We start from the raw sequence: 20851 nt of genomic DNA, 5'->3' as shown, positions 1-20851 counted from the left end.
TTTAATCAATATTTCAATCGAATTTGACATGTTAGTGCTATGAACTTTGAGGTTATAAAAGAAGTTATTAAAAACGCGCCTCTTAATTGGCGGTTAATCATTTAGTAATTATAAATGATTGTTTGTCAAACGTCATGACAGTTGTTACAATAAGTCAAGGTGATTTAAAAGGCGTTTTATGTAAAACTGACGATGTGGAATATTTTGCGTTTAAAGGTATTCCGTACGCGAAACCACCGGTGGGGCGATTACGATTCAAGGTGAGTCTGGTACGAAGCGAACACAAAATGTGTATGAGACATATATATGGTAATGTTGGCATATTTACTGTTATGCAATGAAACAAACTGCTGATTTGACATAAGATACCTTTTTTACTTAATCAAACACTTACCCTGATTTCATTATTAATTATTTCAATTTACTATAGTCTGTTGATTATAATTTATTGTATGTGTCATGTTAAATTGTGTATAGATAAAGAGAAAACTTTGCTATGCTTCCTTTAAAGTCCCCTAGGAATTGGTCGCCATGACTAGTACATTAATGTTTGATATATTAACAGGCATACAAAAAATAATAATTCCTTTGGCTTAATGAAATATTCATAAATTTGATAGAGCCAGTGTTAAAGATGTTCAATTTCCTAATTACACCGACGAGTGTGGGGAGCACTTGTAACGCTTTGTAGCACGTTGATTTTACTCTTATAAGTTCCGCAATTAGGAAGTGTCGATTAAGTTGATATTATTTGTTTGTTATTGATAATTGAATGTTTATGCTAATATTGGATACTCTAACCGTGGCAATATTAGCTATTTAAGACAGTAATTTTATATTTCTCTGTAGGCTCCAGAACCGCCGATTCCGTGGCAGGGTGTGCGTGATGCTTCGCAGCACGGGCCCGTGTGCCCGCAGTACAACGAACGTATGGACCGCATAGAAACTGGTAGCGAAGACTGCCTATATATTAATGTTTATTCTAAATCACTAACGAGCGATAAACCGCATCCCGTACTCGTGTGGATCCATGGCGGAGGATTTTATACGGGCTCAGGTAATTCCGATTATTACGGACCAGAATTTTTTATGGCGCACGACGTAGTCCTAGTGACATTCAACTACAGGTTAGAAGTCCTGGGATTTCTTTGTCTTGATAACGAAGAAGTTCCTGGCAATGCTGGATTGAAGGATCAAGTGATGGCTTTGAAATGGGTTAAAAATAATATTTCTGCGTTTGGAGGAGACAATAACAATATTACAATATTTGGATGCAGCGCAGGAGCGGCCTCAACATCCTACCATTTAATATCAAGAATGAGCAAAGGGCTGTTCCATAAAGCGATCTGCCAAAGTGGCGTGTGTCTGAATGAGTGGAGTTTGAACATTTACGCCCAGCGGCGTGCTTTTCAATTAGGGAAATTATTGCACAAGGATACTGACGATACAGAGGAATTGTTAGAGTTTCTTAGAAATATTCCTGTGTCCTCGCTAGTCAATATACAATTACCCCAACTCGACGTCGAACATGTTGATCTAGCTGACAGCATTTATTTCGGACCGGTCGTCGAAATGTCCGATTTAAAAGTAGAAAAGTTTTTAACCGATTATCCAACGGAATTGCTAAAAAAAGGAGCAATCGCTGATGTTCCCGTAATAGTGGGATATACATCGGGTGAAGGTATTGAGACTGCACGCAAACTTAATAATTTATTGAATTTCCTAGCTAAAGTTGGATCTGTCGTACCGAGGGAAATTAAATTAAATGTCAACTCGAAGGAATTGAGGAGTATCGACGAGAAATTGCGCGAGAAATATTTTAAGAGTGAAGAGGTCACGAGCGAAATGGCGCAAGAGCTAGCTGATTTGCACACGTACAGTTTGTTTACTTATAACATTTACAGATTTGCATCTTATTGTAGGAGAACTATATTCAGGCCTGTTTATTTATATAAATTTACTGCTGAGACGGAACGAAACTACACGAAGAAGCAATACAACATGGATAAGTTAGATGGCGTATGCCATGCAGATGACCTCCCGTATCTTTTTAACGTTACTTGCCTCAATATTCCATTAACCGACAATTCTAAGGCTATTATAAATAAAATAGTAGACATGTGGACGACTTTTGCTCGAACTGGGTTAGTATGTAAAATTTTAAATATCTAAAAACTGATGTCAGCTTTTCTTATTTTATATACAAAATAGACTAACGCTACACTGCGGTAGGTTGTTTTGTTATTCACCCTTCTATTGAAATGCAAGCAATTTGAATAAGTCAACTTTGCCAGGCACCCAAAAACGATAAAGCAAATTTTCATTTTAGTAACGATGCCCATCAAGTTTTGTTTAATATTCAAATAGATGCTTCAATGAACACGTTATAGTTTAAAACTATAACGTACTCGTGGAACACATTTTTCATCTCCATTATCTTTATTACGCGACGAAAGTAGAGATTGGATCATATTCCAAAATCCAGCAATTGGTGATCAGTGTACCTTCCTTTACGATGCATCGCGATAGAAGAGAAAAACCTTATAAAGAGTGGAAATCCCTGGTTTTTGTGTAATTGAATTCCACAATATTGGCTTCAAACAATATGGATACCGCCTCGAAAGAGAATTTCCATAGAGCTTTTGAGTCAGATTCAACACACATCATTTCATAGCCTCCGATGAACGAAACCACTTCGTCCAGTCAGTCCCGTTACATCACCCGCGCCAAGGTTGTCTTTCCATTTCATTTCTCAATATTTTCGAATTCTTTGTAATACAAACCTTTATCTAAGACTCATAAGTTTAATTTTATGATTTAATTACTAAATCTTCTTTAATACGGATTCTTAACTGAGACTATAACATAGTTTGAACTGCACTTTTTATCCTTATTCCCAGCTAGTACGTCATGATACCTGTGTGTTGGTATCATACCATAGAACTCTGACATAGACACAAAATACATTTTCTCTGATAACTATAAAATATATTATATTTACGTTATTTAAAATTTTGATTTTAACATAATAGTAAAAGGTTTTCTGTAGACCTATTTATAGATTAACTTTTTAGCAGATTATGAAACTGATTAAAAATCCAATTCACAGGAAACCTACAGAGACGGAATGTGAATGGTTACCTTACTCCGATAAAACTAAATACTGCTATGTAATTGGCAATTCCTCCAAATGCATAGAAAATCCGGATGCCGAACACATCGACTTATGGGATGAAATATATGTAAAATCCCTCGGCGGCGACTGGAAACTTTGCAAATGTAAATGTATGTGATTACACAAACAAAAACTTTGTTGGTTAATTGGTTATAATAATCAAAATACGATAGGCTCGTCTTAAATTTATAAATGCGGTAGAAATTTTTTTAACTTTGTATAAAGTGTACCTAAATATTATAGAAATACATATTAACAGTGTAAATATTTTAAGTTCATTTTCTGACGTTATTACTACTTTTTTTAATAAATGAACTATTAATAATAAAACGGTTCCAGAATTTAGTTGACAAGATTTGAAAATTAACAATTTTCATACCTGAAACGAAATTATTTCTGGGTTTAACCAATATTAGACAGAAGTAGAATTTTTAGTTAGTAGAATTTAAAAACCAATGGTTAAGTTCAATGTTCATGGTATTTGATTTCACAAATCAGTAATAGTATGATACAATTACAAAAAGTTTAATGCCTAACTTGATTAATATATGTTTTATTGACATCATAGCCACAATACAAAGTAATTAAACAGGAATCAAATAACATCAATAGAAAGTACAACATAATTTGATTTATGCTCAGAAAAGATTCTGGTGCTTTTTGTTGTATGCAATATACAACATATTATTAAAGGCAATAGTAAATTGCAACCTATTTTATCTATTTAACCATTTTTTTATTAATTCTTCTTCATTTCAAAATGTTTATTATTGGAAACTTACAAGTAAAGTTTGATGGCTAAACAATTTCCTTAAAATAAACAATATAAATGAAAGATTTGGGAATGAATGCTTATAATTATATTAAAAATTCAATCTCTTACAAATATATGTACTCACATAACGCACCCTTTTTGTCTGTAAATATTTTCAAAATTGTATCAACTGTTTCAGAGCATACAGCCATGTCCCAATTCCATGTTCACCTGATAATAAATTATCAACAAATGACAAAATAGCAATGACACACATTGCTATTTTTAAAATTCATATATAAGCCTTACAGAGGAGAACATGTTGTATAAGAATTTATACAAAATTATGGAAAAAAATTGAACACTGTTCATGTATGCATATTGCATAGTTAGAATATTGTTTGTTGTGATTCTGATAAGTTAAAGGTGTCCATTATATAGAGAAATAATAAAAAAGGTGGCGCTATTGCAGTGCAATGAGCTGATCTAGTGACTGCTAATGAACAATTATTTTGACAAGACCAATAGATACCACTAACAAAAATCATCGCTTTGCCGCAACTTACAGGCACAGTAACAGCTACCAGCAAATGTTAGAAGTTGGTGACAACTATTAGCATTGAATATTAGCAGCCAGTATCAGAGTTTAGGATATATCGGCGGCTAGCGGCGGCTAATAGCGGCCAGAGCGCGAGTTGCGTGGCGGGTCGCGACGACGCTCGCGGGAGCGCGAACGGCGGCGACGGTCACGTGAACGACTGCGCGACCGACGTCCGCTCTTCCCTCTCGAGTACAGGTATCTGATAAATAACAATTTAATAAATTAGGGCAGAAAGGTTCTCGAGGGGTAACCACAAGGCTAAAGACTCGGTGTAGGTATGCCCGTCACTAGATAAACCAACGACATAATCTATGTCTCTGGAAATCAGTGGATGCAGGCAAATGCAATACACATCGTGGCATTCTTTGTGGTAGGCCTATGCCTTGCGGTCGGCGTCTATAGGCTGACGTAATAATGAAATATTACAAATTCTAATGTAAAAAAGTGATCATATCAATGAATTGTTTTTGGAAATCAGATGGATCACAACTGACTGTAATAACTATAAAGACTAGATAACATTTAAGTATGTAGAAAAAAAAACAAATGATTCACTTTCATGCTATATGTAGGTGACCAATGACATCTACTCAGCCCAATGATATTGACTAAAGTTTAAGGAGAGTTTTCAGTGTCACCCTGAACTAATTTTCCACCAATACCCATTATGTTTCTAATCCTTTTCTCAAGTCTCAAACAGCCTGACAGTAGCAAATCATAATTTACATTGGTGTTCCAGCACAGGATTAAAAACTATATAAAGTGACCACCAAAGGAGCAACCCATCTACTAATATTGTAGGTAATTTAAGGAAGTGTTTGGGAGAACACATCAGTAATGCATGTATATAAGTAGGCTTCATTTCATTGGCATTACCTATCTGTCAATTTTTAGCTTTACAATATTTTTAACAAATATAAACTAACAATAAACAATATAAAATTTGCATAATAACTTGTTTACTCTGTAATCACAAGCTTCCGGTATTAAATATATTACCTTCTTAGCTCTCTTGAGATTGGTTTGAGGTGCATAAAGTTGCAGAAACCACTTCTAGTGCACTCCCCCATTTCATATTGACGACAGCATGCTTCACGGAAATCCGTCACAGGGGATAGTTCAGCATACACTGGTCGACCACCAAACCATCGGTTGTTAAGATCACTTACAGCTTTTTCCGCATCTTCCTCACGCCGGAACTAAAATAACAACAATACAACTAATTAGTGCAGTACAAAATCTTACCTAGTAACCATATGCAAATTTTTTGGAGTCCCAAGATTTTAAAAGTGAAGTTGAATTGAGCCCTACCCAATTTTCATATTTTTTCAATTTTATGTCATGTCTTTGTGCTGTCTAGCACGAAGACATGACATAAAATTTCTGTTTGATATATTATGAAGTCAAATCAAAGTTGAAATATTTAAAAAATTAATACAACATAAATGTCTAATTTGTCCAAGATTTATGGTCAATAGATTTTATGAAATAAGACAAATTAATATTTTGTTTTATTGAGGAGCTCTATATATGAATTATTAATATAAAAAATAAATAACATACCTTTATGTATACATTGCCAACTAAGTGATCTCCTAAATTATCACATACATTCATTTCTTCTATAACTCCATACTTATCTTCACACTCAACGAATACATCTTCAAAGAAGTTGTCATAGTGCTCTTGCATCTCTTCATCCGAGACGTTAGCCACAACCACTAGAAATAAATTTCAATGAATTAAATTTTAATGAATTACAAGACATTTCTTTAATGTCAATGCAAGCGCTAGTCACCCTATTGTACTCAATTCTGTTTCCATGCAGATCAACCAGCATATCTGGTAAATTCTAACCTGATGCAATATAATACACACCCAAAGTAGCACACAAAATTTATTATGTTCAAAGGTAATTTTGTATCACAAGCTTATTTCTTTACTATGTTTTATGGGGAACAAAAAATTTAACTTTTTCTTCATGAGCACCAGAAAGTGCAGCCTTTAAGTTCTGATGAGGAAGTCAAATTAGAAAAAATTAGAAGGGATATCATTTTACACTATAAGATTATACTAAGAAAGCTTAGGAACTTCTGTGGTATTAACAAAACATTGTCACATATCAAGTTACGAAAGTGAACCAAGTGGTGAGGGACAATCATCTCTCGATTTGCAGTATTTAGCTCTCAAGCATTAAAATTAATTCCATTGAATAATAAAAAATAAAGTCAAGATTAAAGGATCTGATAACATAGATACAGCACTACACCACAGAGCACAATACCAGCAAATAAATGTGAATTAAGTCAATCTCCAAGTTTAAAAAAAATAAGTTCAACCAAATTAATAAAATTATTTATGAATAATTAAAATAAAGAACATAACCTTCATCGTTATGACAAAATAGCTTGCACCTAATGTTTTACTACATAAAACTTTGTAATACTCAGCACCACCTCTTGCTATCATAAACACATCTTTTTATTCTAGTAATATATGATATAGTGTCTTTAAATTGAGAAATAGTAATAGATAAGGCATTGATAGCCAACCCCATTTCCATAAAAAAACTTTCGTTGCACACTTTATATCAAAAAAGTTAATCACTTATGATCTAAAGGGTTAACCCCCTTTTTTATTTTTCCTGATTAGAAATAGTGACAACAACTTACAGTGACTTCCATCAGCAGACTTTGCTGAATTCTGCGGATTTACATACAAATTTTGTAGTAACACTGTTTGAGAAAATGTTGGCTTATTGTGTATACGAGAACAGCGATCACCATGCCGACATGCTCCAATTTTAAAATAAAAGGAGCAGTTGACTCTGAAAATGATAACAATTTTGAAGGTTAATTATAAAATTGAACTCAAACTTATTCAAAAATAAAAAACAATCGACAAAAGCAATAATTAAGAGTCCTGAAATATCTGCTACATCGGAATTGGCAAAGTATTATTGAATTTTTTGAAATTATAACCTATTTACAAAGTTTTCGTTCCAAAATGTAAATTTGTATAAATATTTATACAAATATATACAACAAACGAAAAATCTCATTAGCACAGAATAAACGTATGTTTAGATCAAAATTTGTTTTACTTACTTGTCCTTTTCTGTACCGAATATAGCGGCTAAATACTCAGCCATTATTTAGTTTCAATAGATGCCAAGTTTGTTTTCTAAGTCACAATACTTTTACAGTTCCTAAGTAATAATCAACAGTCCAGAACACTTTAAAATACTCTAACATTAGATGTATTTAAAACCAGGGTAAAATTTCATAAAATAGCTAAATAGCTTCGGTCACTATAGAAATACAAGTTGCCAAACTTACATTTGACGCCATTATTTTTTAGGTAGTAACCATAGATAATTGATATTATCTATGAAAACACTATTTGCAACACGAGCAAGAAATATATATTCTTAATAATTATATTATTTAAAAACTAGTCTTTTGATGTAAAATTTAATGTATTTCTGCTAGCATTACCATATCATTTATATTAAACTTTTTTTACAAGTAACAAGTATAATACCGTTACCAAAAGATATATATTGGGAACGTATAATTGACAGTTAATACAGAAGCATATATTTAAAATTGATTATATTATAGAAAATGATGAACTTATGTTATAAAAAAATATTATTTTATAGTTATTATTGCTAATAAAACGAATAATAATAATACACTAGTCCGTCCAAAGATTTAAAGAAATGTAAAGATATTCTAATATCAAAAAAAAAATTACAAAAATGGGTTCATGCTTTAGTTTATAGAATATTCATGCGCCCGGTATTAAAAATAAATAATTTTATTTAAATTAATTTGCCTAATTTAAATAACTTAGTATAAGTTTTATAAGAATAAATTCTTAAACCCAATAAAACTTTTAAATATGCAATCTTTATTATATATTATTATATTTCCATTTAATTACATTCCACATTTTCATTCATTTATAATATAACATTACATATATAATATAACATTACCTAATCATATGACTTTTATAACGAAAATTCAAATGGACCCTAATAGCAGAGCTATAATTTGTGCTCATGCTATATTAAACCGTTTTGATTATAATATTCGAACCTATTCTCAGACTGGTTTTGTGTGGCCGTGTTGGTGGTGTGATTGACTGCATGTGCGAGTAGCTCTCAGATTCAACGTTTGTGTAGTCGAATGGTCTATTTATTGGACTGAGTTTTAACCTTAAAGTTAATTTCACTAAGGCAGTCGTTTTGACCATGTGCAATTTACTTATCCTAACCTTTTATACTCTAATCATTAGTGTTTAAAATCATTGATATTAAGAAGAAAACTTGTTAAGGTACTTTGTTTGCGGCGAATGGTGATAGATTTATACTTCGTTGGAGGAAATCAAAATTTACTTTACTTAATTTCAAGTGTTTAAAACTGAAATTTTAATGGCAAATTACGGAAACTAATTGCGACAATGTCTTATAATTCTTCACTTGATGACTTTTGCGGATCTAAATTTTGGGTAAGTAGGTCTTTGACCCTGGCTGCACTACCTACTATTGTGCGTAAGTTGTGAAGTTAAAAAAGTTACTAGTGATTTAATAGCGGGGTCATTTTCTATAACCTTGTATGACGATCTTTCTCCTGTACAATAAAATTAGAGACAAGTATTTGATAAATTTTGGTTATCAATTAAATACGTGTAGCCTAAGATTTATTTGACTTTGTATTATTTTTTATAAAAACCACTACATAGATAGAGGGACAGAAAGAAAAATGTGCGAAAGGGTGACCTTAATAGTAATTAAAATAAAAGTAGAATTTGGTTATAAAGTACTTAATGTCTTATCAAAGTGTTAATAATATGATATGAGTTTTGTATATGTGTAAATAAATGAGGCTGTAAATCTTTTTATTTGAATTAAATCTATGTCTACCAAAGGAATTACAGTGATATATTTTTTTAAGATACAAGGCAAGTTTGAATGTGGTGGTAGTAAGATTCGATTAATAAAACTAGTTCATTAAATTGACTATGGTTCTTTGAACTATTTTTGTGTGGAATTTATTATACAGAGGAAGAGATTGTAAAATAGTCGCAATAATTTGTGTGATAGAATTAATATTTTTGTGATTCATTACCCCTGTGTTTTGATCTACTTAAATAGTAATAATTAGTGTATTGTTTCTGTAGGCACATAAAGGATGAAAAGTGGACACTTCAAGAAGTAGTTATGTGATAGTTAATTATTTAGAATTAAAATAATTTGTTTTCAATTATGTTACTATAATAATTTATTAATATTAAACATTAACCAAGAAAGAAATTTCAGTCAAGGTTGCTAAAATTTGTTCCCTTTGAAATTTTTGAAACAGATTTTTATTTTTTTTGCTTTAAAAAGTAAAATAGACATTAAGTGCATAAAATTTGTTATGCAACTATTTTCCTCTAGTAATTGTTAAATTAAAATTTAAATATTGTGCACATTGTTAATTAATATAACTTATAACAATTCGAATATCTTAAAAATACTAGAGTCCTTTAAAGTTTAAACTTATTAAACCTAATTTGACCAACCATTAGGCTTACTAGCCTTTGGGTTATCCTTTACACCCATAAATTTGATACATATTGTAAATATATTTACCAAAACTATATGGGTAAAGATTAATATGCCAAGGAAAATTTATAATTTAATGATAAATGCACATAATACTAATTTTTCTTGCATTTTTTTTTCATTAAAAAGAATAATAACTATTAAATTACTTTTCTTTTGTCAAAATGAACTCTAAATGTAAGCTCAGTGAGTAGTAGTATTGAGGAGTAAATGCATAAAAATTTAAATACTATATGCAGATCAATGTTGAGACTAAATTTTTTAGAAGTGGGTTTCACTCTATCAGTATTTAAAGTTCCCTAAAAGTGTTGTCAGTTAACCTTTATGTCAGTTTTGTCAGATCCAGAGCTTTGGTAAATATTTCTTCTCTATGAATATGAAAGTTATGCCTAAAATACAGCCTTGTCATACTCCTCCTATATTATATGTTACCTGTGTTAGGCCAGGTCCGACAAGCATTTTAGATTTATATAGTCTTTTGATATATTTGGGGTCTTTAGAATCCAGTCTTACGCTGTGAAGAATTTAGATTAGTTTATGATGTTGGACACAATTGAATGCCTGTTCATAGGCAATAAAACAAATGTGGAAGTTTTCATGGATACCTCAGCAATATTGTAATAGTACTTGGTACACAAAAAGTGCTTAACATGTGCAAAACATGATCAGAATTAAACCATTTTTTAAGTTTCCTCTCTTATGTTGTAAATTCAGTTATAAATGATTCTTAGATACATCTTTTAAATTTTGACTCCTCTATGATATTAGTTTATATTCATTACACTACTGTGTTGTTGTTTTTTCTTTTACGAAAATTTATTGCAGCAAATGTTATAGTATGAGACCAATTTTGTACATCTCTTTAAGGATATAGACAATAACTGTTAGATTTTTATTTGTAGCTTAAAGATTTTACTTGTATCTCATCAGCACCTCCACCTTTGCTGCCTTCCCAGATAGCAGAACCAATTCTTTTTCTGGTTATATCAGGCCTCGCTAATTGTAAAGTTCTGTTCAGATGCCCATAATTATTGTTAAATAATTGTTTGACATTTCTTCAACATGTGTAATTTTTCAGATAGTTTTAGCAATTTTATCTTTACTTTTAGAGTAAGTAGTGTTACTTTTTTTATAGACCCAAAGCAATAAGTTTTACACAAATTAAATTAGCTATTTTTAAATTAATTTAATTTGGGGTTTCTCAAGTTCTTATCATTATTCATTTATTCAAATATTTATATCCTCCATACAATTATTTCTTAATTTTTGTATGTAATTCTTTGTATTTTATTAGATATACTCTCATCTTTCAGTCATCGATAATATCACCTTGCCAATGATAATATTGATGGCGGTGTCAGTACTTCAAGTAAGATAATAAGTATTTAGACCTAATAAAAATTTATAAACATTTTAATGGAGTCATTCAATTCATTAGAAGTATCTTTATCCTCAGTCAGAATCATTGATCTCACAAAAACTCTTGGAAGATGTTGTGACTGTTAATAAAATAATACACAGTATATTACAAATAGTTACATTTTTTTGCAGATTTAGATATTATATAATAATAATGTCGTAATATTTCATAATAAATTTTCTTTTGTACTTTTTTATATATTCAAGGCTCTGAAAGCAAAATAAAAACACTAAAATATTTAAAATTGTTTTTACATCATATTTTATGTTTATTTTATTTATATGCGCCACACGTTTAAACTTCGATCGCCAGGGAGAAGTGCAAAATGAAGAGCGTTTTAGTTGGGTTAAGTATAAATGTCATAAAATTATATTCAAGTTATATCAAAAGAGTCTCATCTTTTGTGTAGCTAAAAATAACTAGTATGAACTTCTAGCGTATTAAAAGTTTTAAAAAAATCCTATGGAAATTAGATAAAAATCAAAGAATATAATGATAACGTAAAAATATTATCTTTTTGCATTTATATCGACTAATGAGAAGGATGTTCTTGTTTTTCTGCGTAAGTTTATTAAGAACGGGGCTCAGATTGGAAAATTGCTTAAAAATAGTGATCGGCCATCGTAGTCCTTCGAAATAAATGCAACACAAGTAGTTGATGTGTGTGAATCGCTTTGATTTAATCTCTTAAGATAAAGCCCCGCCCATGAGCGATGCAACGTGACGCATAGTTAGACAAACCACGAGCTAATGCAATATCGTAATAACTACGACAGAGAGGCAAATATTTGTAACAAAGAACACGTAGAAAAAGGTTTTCATTTTATTTTCAGGCAATTAATATTTTAGTCCAATAGAACATATGTCCAATAAACGTCCAGTCGTTGCAACTGAAGTGCGAATGAAGAGTTAATTTTGCTAGATCACACAAAATTCCCTGACTTTCGGTACAAACCTGTTCTAATAGTCAACATTTAATCATCTGTTTAATATCATAAAATAAGACCACTGTCATATTGAGCTTAGTTGTCTCGGGTCTTAATAACCTTACCCAATATTTATCATGACCTGCGTAATATTTATTTAATCAATGTATAAATGACTCCGGTTAATAAAAATATTTTACTTATAACATTGTATGTTTTACTCCTATTATTTTTTTTTTAGGATAGTAACTTAACTTGGTACACAGACAATCCAGAATTCACACCATGCTTCGAAAAAACTGTTCTTGTGTGGACACCATGTATGTACTTATGGGTAGCAGCTTTATTAGATGCTTATTATATTTTAAACAGCAAGGAAAGAAATATTCCATGGAATGTACTTAATATCAGTAAATTGGTAATAACATGTCTTCTGATTGTCCTAAAATTTGTGGACTTGGGAGTGACGGTCCACAAGTCGTCAAAAGAAGAGGAAGTGTTCAACGCAGATTACTACAACCCCATTGTAAAGATATTAACATTCGTAAGTAGCGCTGGTTTCCTTTATCCTTGATATCTTAGTCAAACATTATTTTTTGTTCACTATCACATATTAATACTTGAAATCATTAACAAATATTATTTCTTGTTTATTTTGTAATCAGTTGTAAGTGTTTAACATATTTTGCTGTAGTCTTATGTAATATAAATATACTTTGCTATGTGAGAGATTAGATAATTAGTATTATTTGACTTTCGTATCTTCGGAGGTTTACTTGGTTATTCTAATTTTATCATACTCAATAACTTTATCGCTATATATATGAACAGTAAAATAAATACGAGGAGCACATAAATTGGATACTTGGCCAACCAAATTGATTATGTCATTCTAATAAGTACTGGTATTCGTCAAGGAAAACTTTTTATGTTGAAGACACTAACGGATCTCTCTAAAGTTGTTAACCTTCACGCGAGAATTATGAAATAGTAGTTCGGTCTCCATTTAAATCTACCAACTTCTCAAAATTATAATTGTTATATAGTGTTATCATTCAATATGAAACATCTCATATTGTGAAAATCCCGTTCGATTATTATTTTTAAATGATTACGGTGACATCTCTAAAATTATCCGTTAATTAAGTAAATTCAAACTGATTAAATGAATACTAAGTCAAATGAAAGGCACCAATAAATTGCAAGATAAGTATAAGCAAGCGGCAAACCACTTTGAAGAAACCGTAACAACACTTACGATATTTCTACAAAGTTAGGAAACATGACAGTACAAGTGTCAAAATCTATTGATAACACTATCTGTATATTGCCTAATACACATTTCTTTTCAGGGATTATCAGCGACTTTATTATATTATAACAGAAAATTCGGCATGAGAGCATCAGGCGTCTTATTCTTCTTTTGGCTACTTCTGATTTTAGCGGGCTTACCGCAACTAAGATCGGAAATTGTAGCTCATTACCAGCTGATGGACGATGAAAACGTTCAATACAATTTTGTTAGCTACATGATCTATTATCCAATGATTCTGTTAATGTTTCTATTAAACTGCTTTGCCGATTTGCCGCCTAAAGATACGCCATATAAATTTGAAAAGGTAATTTTAACACTTTGCACTGATTGAGATTATACATATGTAACATTGCAGGTACTCGAGTCACATTTAGAATAAATGATATACTTGTTATATTTCTTAAGCTTTACAATTATGAGTGTCATGCCAAAAGACAATCCAAAATAAAAATTAACAAAATAACCAGTTTTCACATTTGCTTTGTTTATAAGTTTTCGAGAATAATCTTGAAGATTTCTTTGATACCTGACATAGGTACCTGAGACGTGTTTCAGAGTATTTTATTAACAATTATAAAGCGTTTAAGTGACCATGAATTGAAGTTTTGTTAAATTATTTGTCGTTGTGGTGGATATACCAATGTTGCATATTTTATTTGGCAGTTTCGGATTTTCAATAGCAATTTTTCACCAGAACCAATGCCCGGAAAGTGCGGCTGGGTTTCCGAGCCGTCTCACGTTCAGCTGGTTCGATCCTCTTGCGTTGACTGGGTTTCGTCGTAGCCTAATGGAATCTGATCTTTGGGCGCTTAACCCGCCAGACTCGTCTAAAGAAGTGGTTCCCAGATTTGATAAGTACTGGGCTCAAACACTTCAAAAAAGGGAAATGTACGTATTGATGTATAAACATAAATCATTTATATATAAAATATTTTATTGTAAATTATGTAAATTGATTCTTCTGACAGTTCGAATGGCACAAGAGCGACGTACAGTAAGACCTCCGCTAGTGTGAACTTCAGGCCGGAAAATGAAAAGAAGCCAGCCTCAATTCTGCCGGCGCTTTGTCTAGCATTTGGAGGACAGTTTCTTTTCGGTGCCTTACTCAAACTATTTAACGATACCTTAATGTTTCTTTCGCCTCAGTTGTTAAAGTAAGTAAAAACGTTTTTAATAGTTATTCTATGATTGAATAAAACCAAATTAACAAAGGGTTTATATGTTTCAGCGTAGTTTGCGGAAAAAAATTCGAAAGACATAATTTCGTTAGCGCTTTTAAATTATTAACTAATACGAGTTACATGTTTCAGGGTACTAATAGAATTTGTTAAAGGCGAAGAACCGGTATGGAAGGGATATGTTTATGCTGTGGGGCTTTTGGCTTGTGCCACGGTACAGACGATGTTACTGGCGCATTATTTTACGAGAATGTACTTTGTGGGCATGAGAATACGGACTGCCCTTACGAGTGCTATCTATAGAAAGTCTCTGCGAATGTCCAATGCCGCTAGAAAGGAGTCCACTGTCGGAGAAATCGTTAACTTGATGTCGGTTGACGCGCAAAGGTATTGATAAAATTAATGATATGCATAATTGATGTCCACGTACCCCACAGGTGCGAAATGATATCAAGATTTAAGAGTTGTGTATATGTGTATAACGGTCAATGTTCCATTTTACGACGTATAAGATTCACTCACTATGTTACATAGAACACGTTGTTTAGTTCCTTTTAATATTTTACAGGACCCGTTATGTTTAAATTTAAAACAATTAGTTGCTTCTTTCCCACTTCAAATAAAATATTTGAATTAGAAATATTTTAATGACTTTATAAATTTGCAGGTTCTTAGAGTTGACAGCGTATTTAAATATGATATGGTCAGCGCCTTTACAGATTGCTCTAGCCCTGTACTTCTTATGGGGTATTTTGGGTCCATCTGTTCTCGCAGGGCTAGCGGTAATGATTGTCCTTATCCCAGTTAATGGTTTAATTGCGAATAGGGTCAAAACTCTTCAAATACGACAAATGAAATACAAAGACGAAAGGGTAAAACTGATGAATGAAGTGCTCAATGGAATTAAGGTAAGCATCCATCGAATATTTCTCGTATTTGTGTGAGAAAAGAAAAGAGTCTTTTACTATTTTAACCCAAAATTTTCAATACTTACTCTACACAGAACTTCCTTGGTGTCTTAACGAAAATATGAAAAAAAAAATAAGTTAGCCTAATTGGTCGAGCTATTCTCAAGAATTTAACTTAGCTACAAAGATATAACAAGTAATTTTTACTTATATATAGATAAGTGATTTGTATAGTAGATTAACTATTTTATTTTAGCTTTATAAACAAATAACTTGAAAATATTACAATAAATGTACTAATCCTGTAATAATCATTCCACGAAATTTCTAAATATGTATGAATCTTCTTTATAAATACTTATTTCTTATAAGCGTCGTTGTAAACGTCGTTCGTGTAATAGATTTAATAACGCAATAACAACTGCATTGTTCGCTGAAGGTTCTCAAAATGTATGCATGGGAACCGAGTTTTGAGGACCAGATACTTAAAATAAGAAACAAAGAAATGGCTGTTTTGAAACAAACCGCATATCTAAACTCTGCAACATCCTTCATTTGGTCATGCGCCCCATTTCTGGTAAGTACAAACATCATCTACACAAGATTTTTTAAGTTTCGTTGCTGCTTCTTAATCTACGTTTATTTTATTTTATCAGCGAAATAATATTACGATAATCAGGCACATAATCTTTATTGATCAGCAGCGGTTATATTGCCGATACTGATAATGTAATGATAAATTTGATTTATAATTGCTTATTTAATTTGTATTGACATATAGTGATTATTAATACACATATATTGATTGATGTTTGTTATTTACGTATGATTATGAATGATGAACAATAGTAGTAAATGAATCACTCTAAAGCTATTGTTAAAATGGTTACAAATTGTGTTTACAATCTAAGATTTAGGTAGAAATGTTCTTCATCATTATGCGATCGACACCTAATCTTTGTGCAAAAATAATTATTGATTAAAATATCATTGACGCGCTCTAGCATATTTACCGTAAACGTGTTGTACCTATGGTACTATTGCACAATGTTTCTCAACTCTGAAGTATCATATGTAATGTAATTGTTTGGTTACTTGAGATATCGCTTAAAAGTCGTATCAAAGCAGTCATCAAAACACATTACTTTGCCACTTTTTTATGTCTGTTAAGGTAATGAATATTCTACCTAAGAGTAATAGTTTGCGTACATTTATAACCGAAAACCTATTTTTACTTTATAAACGACTTTAGCGTAAGTTGTTTTATTTTGGAACCGTTTTCCGTTTCCTAAAATAATGTATCGTTTTATAAATTAATCTATAATCAATATGTGTTAATTACATTCTTTAGATGAATCAGATTTTTTGGTTTTTCAAATAATTGTTCAATATTATAAAATTATAAAAAGTTGTAGTAAGTGTATTCTGTGGATATCGTACAATACTCAATTTACAACAGGCTTCCGCGGCACAAAAGTCAAAGTGGACCAAGGTCGGACAACGCATTAGACTAAATCGAAGCGATCGAATTTTGTTATCGGCTTCCAGGACTTTATGTATGTACTATGTAAAACTAGCAGTGTTTGTATGTTTGTAACACATTTGATAACATTAATGACAATAAGGAATAATTTTTTTAATTGTGTATGTATTTTTCAAGGTGAGTAGAAAATATTCGTATATTTATGGGTACATACATCGCGAATCGAATTGTTCAGGACCTCGGACCTTTTACTTCATGTGATCAAAACTTTTGTTTTGCACTCGCTCTCGCAAAAACATAGATTTGTTCTGGCGAGTCGCGGTTGATTTTATCTTTCAGGAGCTTCAATATTATGTATAACTTTTACATCATAACGACCACTAGACATGGTATGTTTTCTGTTCAAGGTGATCTTCCTTACTTTCTTCACGTATGTGATATCAGATCCTGAGAACCACATTTTGAAACCGGACACGATATTCGTGTCGATGTCCCTATTTTACGTAATGCACTTGCCGTTAGGTCTACTGCCTCTCATCGTGGTGTCAGCGATTGAGGTAGTACCGTCTTTAGTCGGTTGTTAGCTTGTGACTATGGTACTAGCATAACTAACATGCTCCCAAATCTTCATTGGTGGTTTTATAATCTGTATCATTTTTAGAATATATCTGGTAGTATACGAGGTGTACGGTCAGATAAATAAGAACGGCATTATCTATAAGATAGATGAGATTGATTTTCGTCACTTTAAACTGCAACCCGGTTACGAATACTAAATCATTTGTCAAAAAGCACTGTCAATTACAAATTGCATGAAATGAATTATTGTTATCAGTTTCTTTTTTCATAAATTGGGTACATGCGATGAGTAAGCTCATCGCATGATAACAATTAAACAACAAAAAAACTGTTGCGTATTGTAGCGTCAGCATTACTTTGTTTTCGCTGGAGACTGTGTATTGTTTGTAGTGTATCCACAAATTACGGTTTAGATAATGATTAATATGTCCTCGAAAAAAATAAGGATTTTGACGGTGAATGGCTAGTCACATATTAATGACATTATTCTACTTACACAGTCACAACCTAATAAAAATAGAAGGACACCCTTTGGTATTATTAAAAATATCGTTATATTATTAAACAACTTAACTCTTTTTTTGTATACTGCCGAAAATCAAAGTCGATAGAGTTTCTTTTTATGCAAATATAATATGGAATCTTTAGTTGCAGTTTTGGGTAACGAAAGTATCTTCTACTAACAATCATGTTTTCTGGAACGGTCTCGTAGGTGTCGCTGATGTCATTCGGGTGCTTTGTACTGGTAAACGAAACGGAAGTATTGGATTCTGAGCGGGCTTTCGTAGCGTTGTCTCTTTTCAACATCCTGCGTTTTCCGCTATCCATGCTGCCTAATGTTATCTCGAATGTTGTACAAGTAAGTTTGTCATAGATATTAACTCTCTTTCGCATTTGTTAACAGAAATAAAACTAAAATATATTATATCTCTTATAACATTTTCTTGGTTATTGAACTTTCATTTCTAATCTAATTAAAAAATAAATATAGTCGGTGAAGGTTATAATAATCGTCCTGCATGCGACTTTACAATCGATTGTTGTGTACAGAGTAAATCAAATATAAACAGAACTCGTTAAAAACTTTAATTGTCCAGTAGTTGTTTATATTAACAGAAAACACATATATATTTTCATATAATCATAGTAATTTTTATAATGACATACAAAGCAAGTATTTTTTCTGTACATGACTATTGAAATGGTTGCTACACAATAACATGGTTATTGAAGTGATATTTATATTTTTAGACGTCCGTGGGCATCAAAAGACTGAACAAGTTTATGAATTGCGATGAACTTGACGAGAACTCCGTGGAACACGACATTAATGAATGTGAGCATTATTTTTAAAAACATTCCTTATCAAAGATTTATTTAAGCACACCAGGTAAACGTTTATAAATGGGTTTCTATACTGCTTCAGAGCGAAAAAAATTTTGGGTTCCGTCTACCCAGGTAGCATCTCAATTTTTTTACAATTCACCTTTATTCGGAAGTATATAAATTAAGAAACACATCAGGTTTTTTTAATATTTTGAGAGAAATATTTTAGTAGTCACTAACTTTGATAATACTACTTGAATTTGTAAAATGTATGTAAAATCGTAATAAAGCATAAATGTATATAACTCGCATATTTTTATGTGAGCACTGACCGAATTTGCGTTTAGTACAAATTACCTTTTTAAAACATTATTTAAGTAACGGCTTCTGAATAACTTATTAAAAGGTGTAGTACTAGTTACTAGTAAATAAATTTACTTAATAATTGATTCTGCAGATTTTGTATTAGGTATCTGCTCGATGACTTTATATTGTTTAATGGAATTAGGCGTTACCTTGCGGAACTCCATTCTAAGTAAGAAATACCAATATTAGGCACATGCACACAGACAGTGACTCTGTGTTTGGCACTAATCGGTGTAACATAACTCCTGAAGATGCCCCGTGAAGGGGTGAAACACGTGTTGAGTAATTTGGCGGTGGCGGTTGTGTGATTCGCATTGTTTGCTGTATACGCATTTATCAGCGGGCTGGCGGGTGGTGCACTTTATTGCACGACTACCCCACTGCATGTGCGGAAGTGGCTAAATATTGGACTTTATATTGGTCTTAAACTGCAAAATTACGAATTACAAAATGTGCACAGAATTTTAATAAATAACAATCGTGTGGAGTATGCACCATGTTTTAAATTAAAATATAAAACTACCAATAAATTGTTTTTATTCGACTGTAAATGGAAATATATGTTATTTTGGTGTTAAAATGTTTATTATGTGGTGAGCCTTCTCTAAGATTTTACCGGTGAAACAAAAAAAACCTCAAAAATTTATTGCTGATGGCATTTTAGTATTGCATAATAAAGGTATTTACTAAAAAATCGTGTACAGAAAGAAGATGCTTTAGTTGCTGGATACGATAGGTACTTGAAGGCAATTTTTATTCCCGAAGGTTGTTCCCGCCAGGTTGTTAGTGATTTCCGCAGTTTACGATAATTGCAGGCTGCTTTGTACACCTTCACAGTGTCTGTTATAAACACGTGACCGTTAAATACGAGGTGTTATCATTTATACAACTATATGAACATTTGTGCCGTGGTCCAATTTAAGTATATTAATTCAGCATTATTTTGCTTTGCAGGCAAGCATATTTTATAGTACGCATAAAAGAATGCTTGAAAATGTAGTTTATTTATAGTTCATTTGTTTTAATTTGTACGCTTGTCCTCAATATTTACTTCCGTCATACGTTTTGCTTTTTTTATTTAGACAGCTCTCTATAGAATTACACATCATTTTAAACTAAAACGATATCAATAATATAAAGAGAATAGGGAAAATGGCTATATTTAGCATTAAAACTTAAATATAAACAAATATTTTTAAAATA

At 31.7% G+C, this 20851-nt stretch overlaps 3 protein-coding genes across 6 annotated transcripts in view; 2 read left to right on the top strand and 1 right to left on the bottom strand.

The window, feature by feature from the left end:
* Nucleotides 1–36: 36 nt before the first annotated feature.
* On the top strand, nucleotides 37–3765 carry LOC137933070 (juvenile hormone esterase-like). Its single transcript, XM_068776824.1, has 3 exons — nucleotides 37–260; nucleotides 850–2144; nucleotides 3110–3765. Exons 1-3 carry the CDS (start codon nucleotides 135–137, stop codon nucleotides 3291–3293), a joined length of 1605 nt encoding a protein of 534 aa, XP_068632925.1. The 5' UTR covers nucleotides 37–134; the 3' UTR covers nucleotides 3294–3765.
* Nucleotides 3766–3902: 137 nt separating this feature from the next.
* U2af38 (U2 small nuclear riboprotein auxiliary factor 38) lies at nucleotides 3903–7869 on the bottom strand. Its single transcript, XM_068776825.1, has 5 exons — nucleotides 7638–7869; nucleotides 7203–7357; nucleotides 6094–6251; nucleotides 5530–5729; nucleotides 3903–4729 (listed from the first exon to the last, which is right to left on the bottom strand). Exons 1-5 carry the CDS (start codon nucleotides 7679–7681, stop codon nucleotides 4603–4605), a joined length of 684 nt encoding a protein of 227 aa, XP_068632926.1. The 5' UTR covers nucleotides 7682–7869; the 3' UTR covers nucleotides 3903–4602.
* Nucleotides 7870–8637: 768 nt separating this feature from the next.
* MRP (Multidrug-Resistance like Protein 1) overlaps nucleotides 8638–20851 on the top strand; it is a 33703-nt gene continuing 21489 nt past the window's right edge. For 2 of the 4 annotated variants that reach the window (XM_068776608.1, XM_068776607.1), the window contains exons 1-10: nucleotides 8639–9048; nucleotides 12735–13037; nucleotides 13846–14112; nucleotides 14503–14696; nucleotides 14777–14962; nucleotides 15119–15373; nucleotides 15654–15894; nucleotides 16334–16471; nucleotides 18669–18815; nucleotides 19208–19292. In XM_068776608.1, the coding sequence (XP_068632709.1) occupies nucleotides 9001–9048; nucleotides 12735–13037; nucleotides 13846–14112; nucleotides 14503–14696; nucleotides 14777–14962; nucleotides 15119–15373; nucleotides 15654–15894; nucleotides 16334–16471; nucleotides 18669–18815; nucleotides 19208–19292 (1864 nt within the window). In that variant the 5' untranslated portion in view covers nucleotides 8639–9000. Of the gene's footprint in view, nucleotides 9049–12734; nucleotides 13038–13845; nucleotides 14113–14502; nucleotides 14697–14776; nucleotides 14963–15118; nucleotides 15374–15653; nucleotides 15895–16333; nucleotides 16472–17784; nucleotides 17935–18668; nucleotides 18816–19207; nucleotides 19293–20851 lie in introns of all 4 variants that reach the window. The other 2 variants (XM_068776609.1, XM_068776606.1) reach the window with 2 other exon arrangements.

The sequence above is a fragment of the Battus philenor genome, unplaced genomic scaffold, assembly GCF_028537555.1.
Source record: "Battus philenor isolate CCGP_79_NKW_IND1 unplaced genomic scaffold, ilBatPhil1.0.hap1 SCAF_12, whole genome shotgun sequence".
Lineage (NCBI taxonomy): Eukaryota > Metazoa > Arthropoda > Insecta > Lepidoptera > Papilionidae > Battus > Battus philenor.
The sequence above is the reverse complement of the archived record's forward strand: the minus strand, read 5'-3'. Positions and strand labels throughout refer to the sequence as shown.

What these genes read in the sequence shown, in the direction of transcription:
- LOC137933070 (XM_068776824.1), top strand. Translation starts at nt 135, where the DNA reads ATGACAGTTGTTACAATAAGTCAAGGTGATTTAAAAGGCGTTTTATGT. An exon ending in TGGGGCGATTACGATTCAAG is followed by an intron (nt 261 to 849) that starts GTGAGTCTGGTA and finishes ATTTCTCTGTAG; the next exon opens with GCTCCAGAACCGCCGATTCC. An exon ending in ACGACTTTTGCTCGAACTGG is followed by an intron (nt 2,145 to 3,109) that starts GTTAGTATGTAA and finishes TCCAATTCACAG; the next exon opens with GAAACCTACAGAGACGGAAT.
- U2af38 (XM_068776825.1), bottom strand. Translation starts at nt 7,681, where the DNA reads ATGGCTGAGTATTTAGCCGCTATATTCGGTACAGAAAAGGACAA. An exon ending in TTCGGTACAGAAAAGGACAA is followed by an intron (nt 7,358 to 7,637) that starts GTAAGTAAAACA and finishes TATCATTTTCAG; the next exon opens with AGTCAACTGCTCCTTTTATT. An exon ending in TTGGCAATGTATACATAAAG is followed by an intron (nt 5,730 to 6,093) that starts GTATGTTATTTA and finishes TTGTTATTTTAG; the next exon opens with TTCCGGCGTGAGGAAGATGC.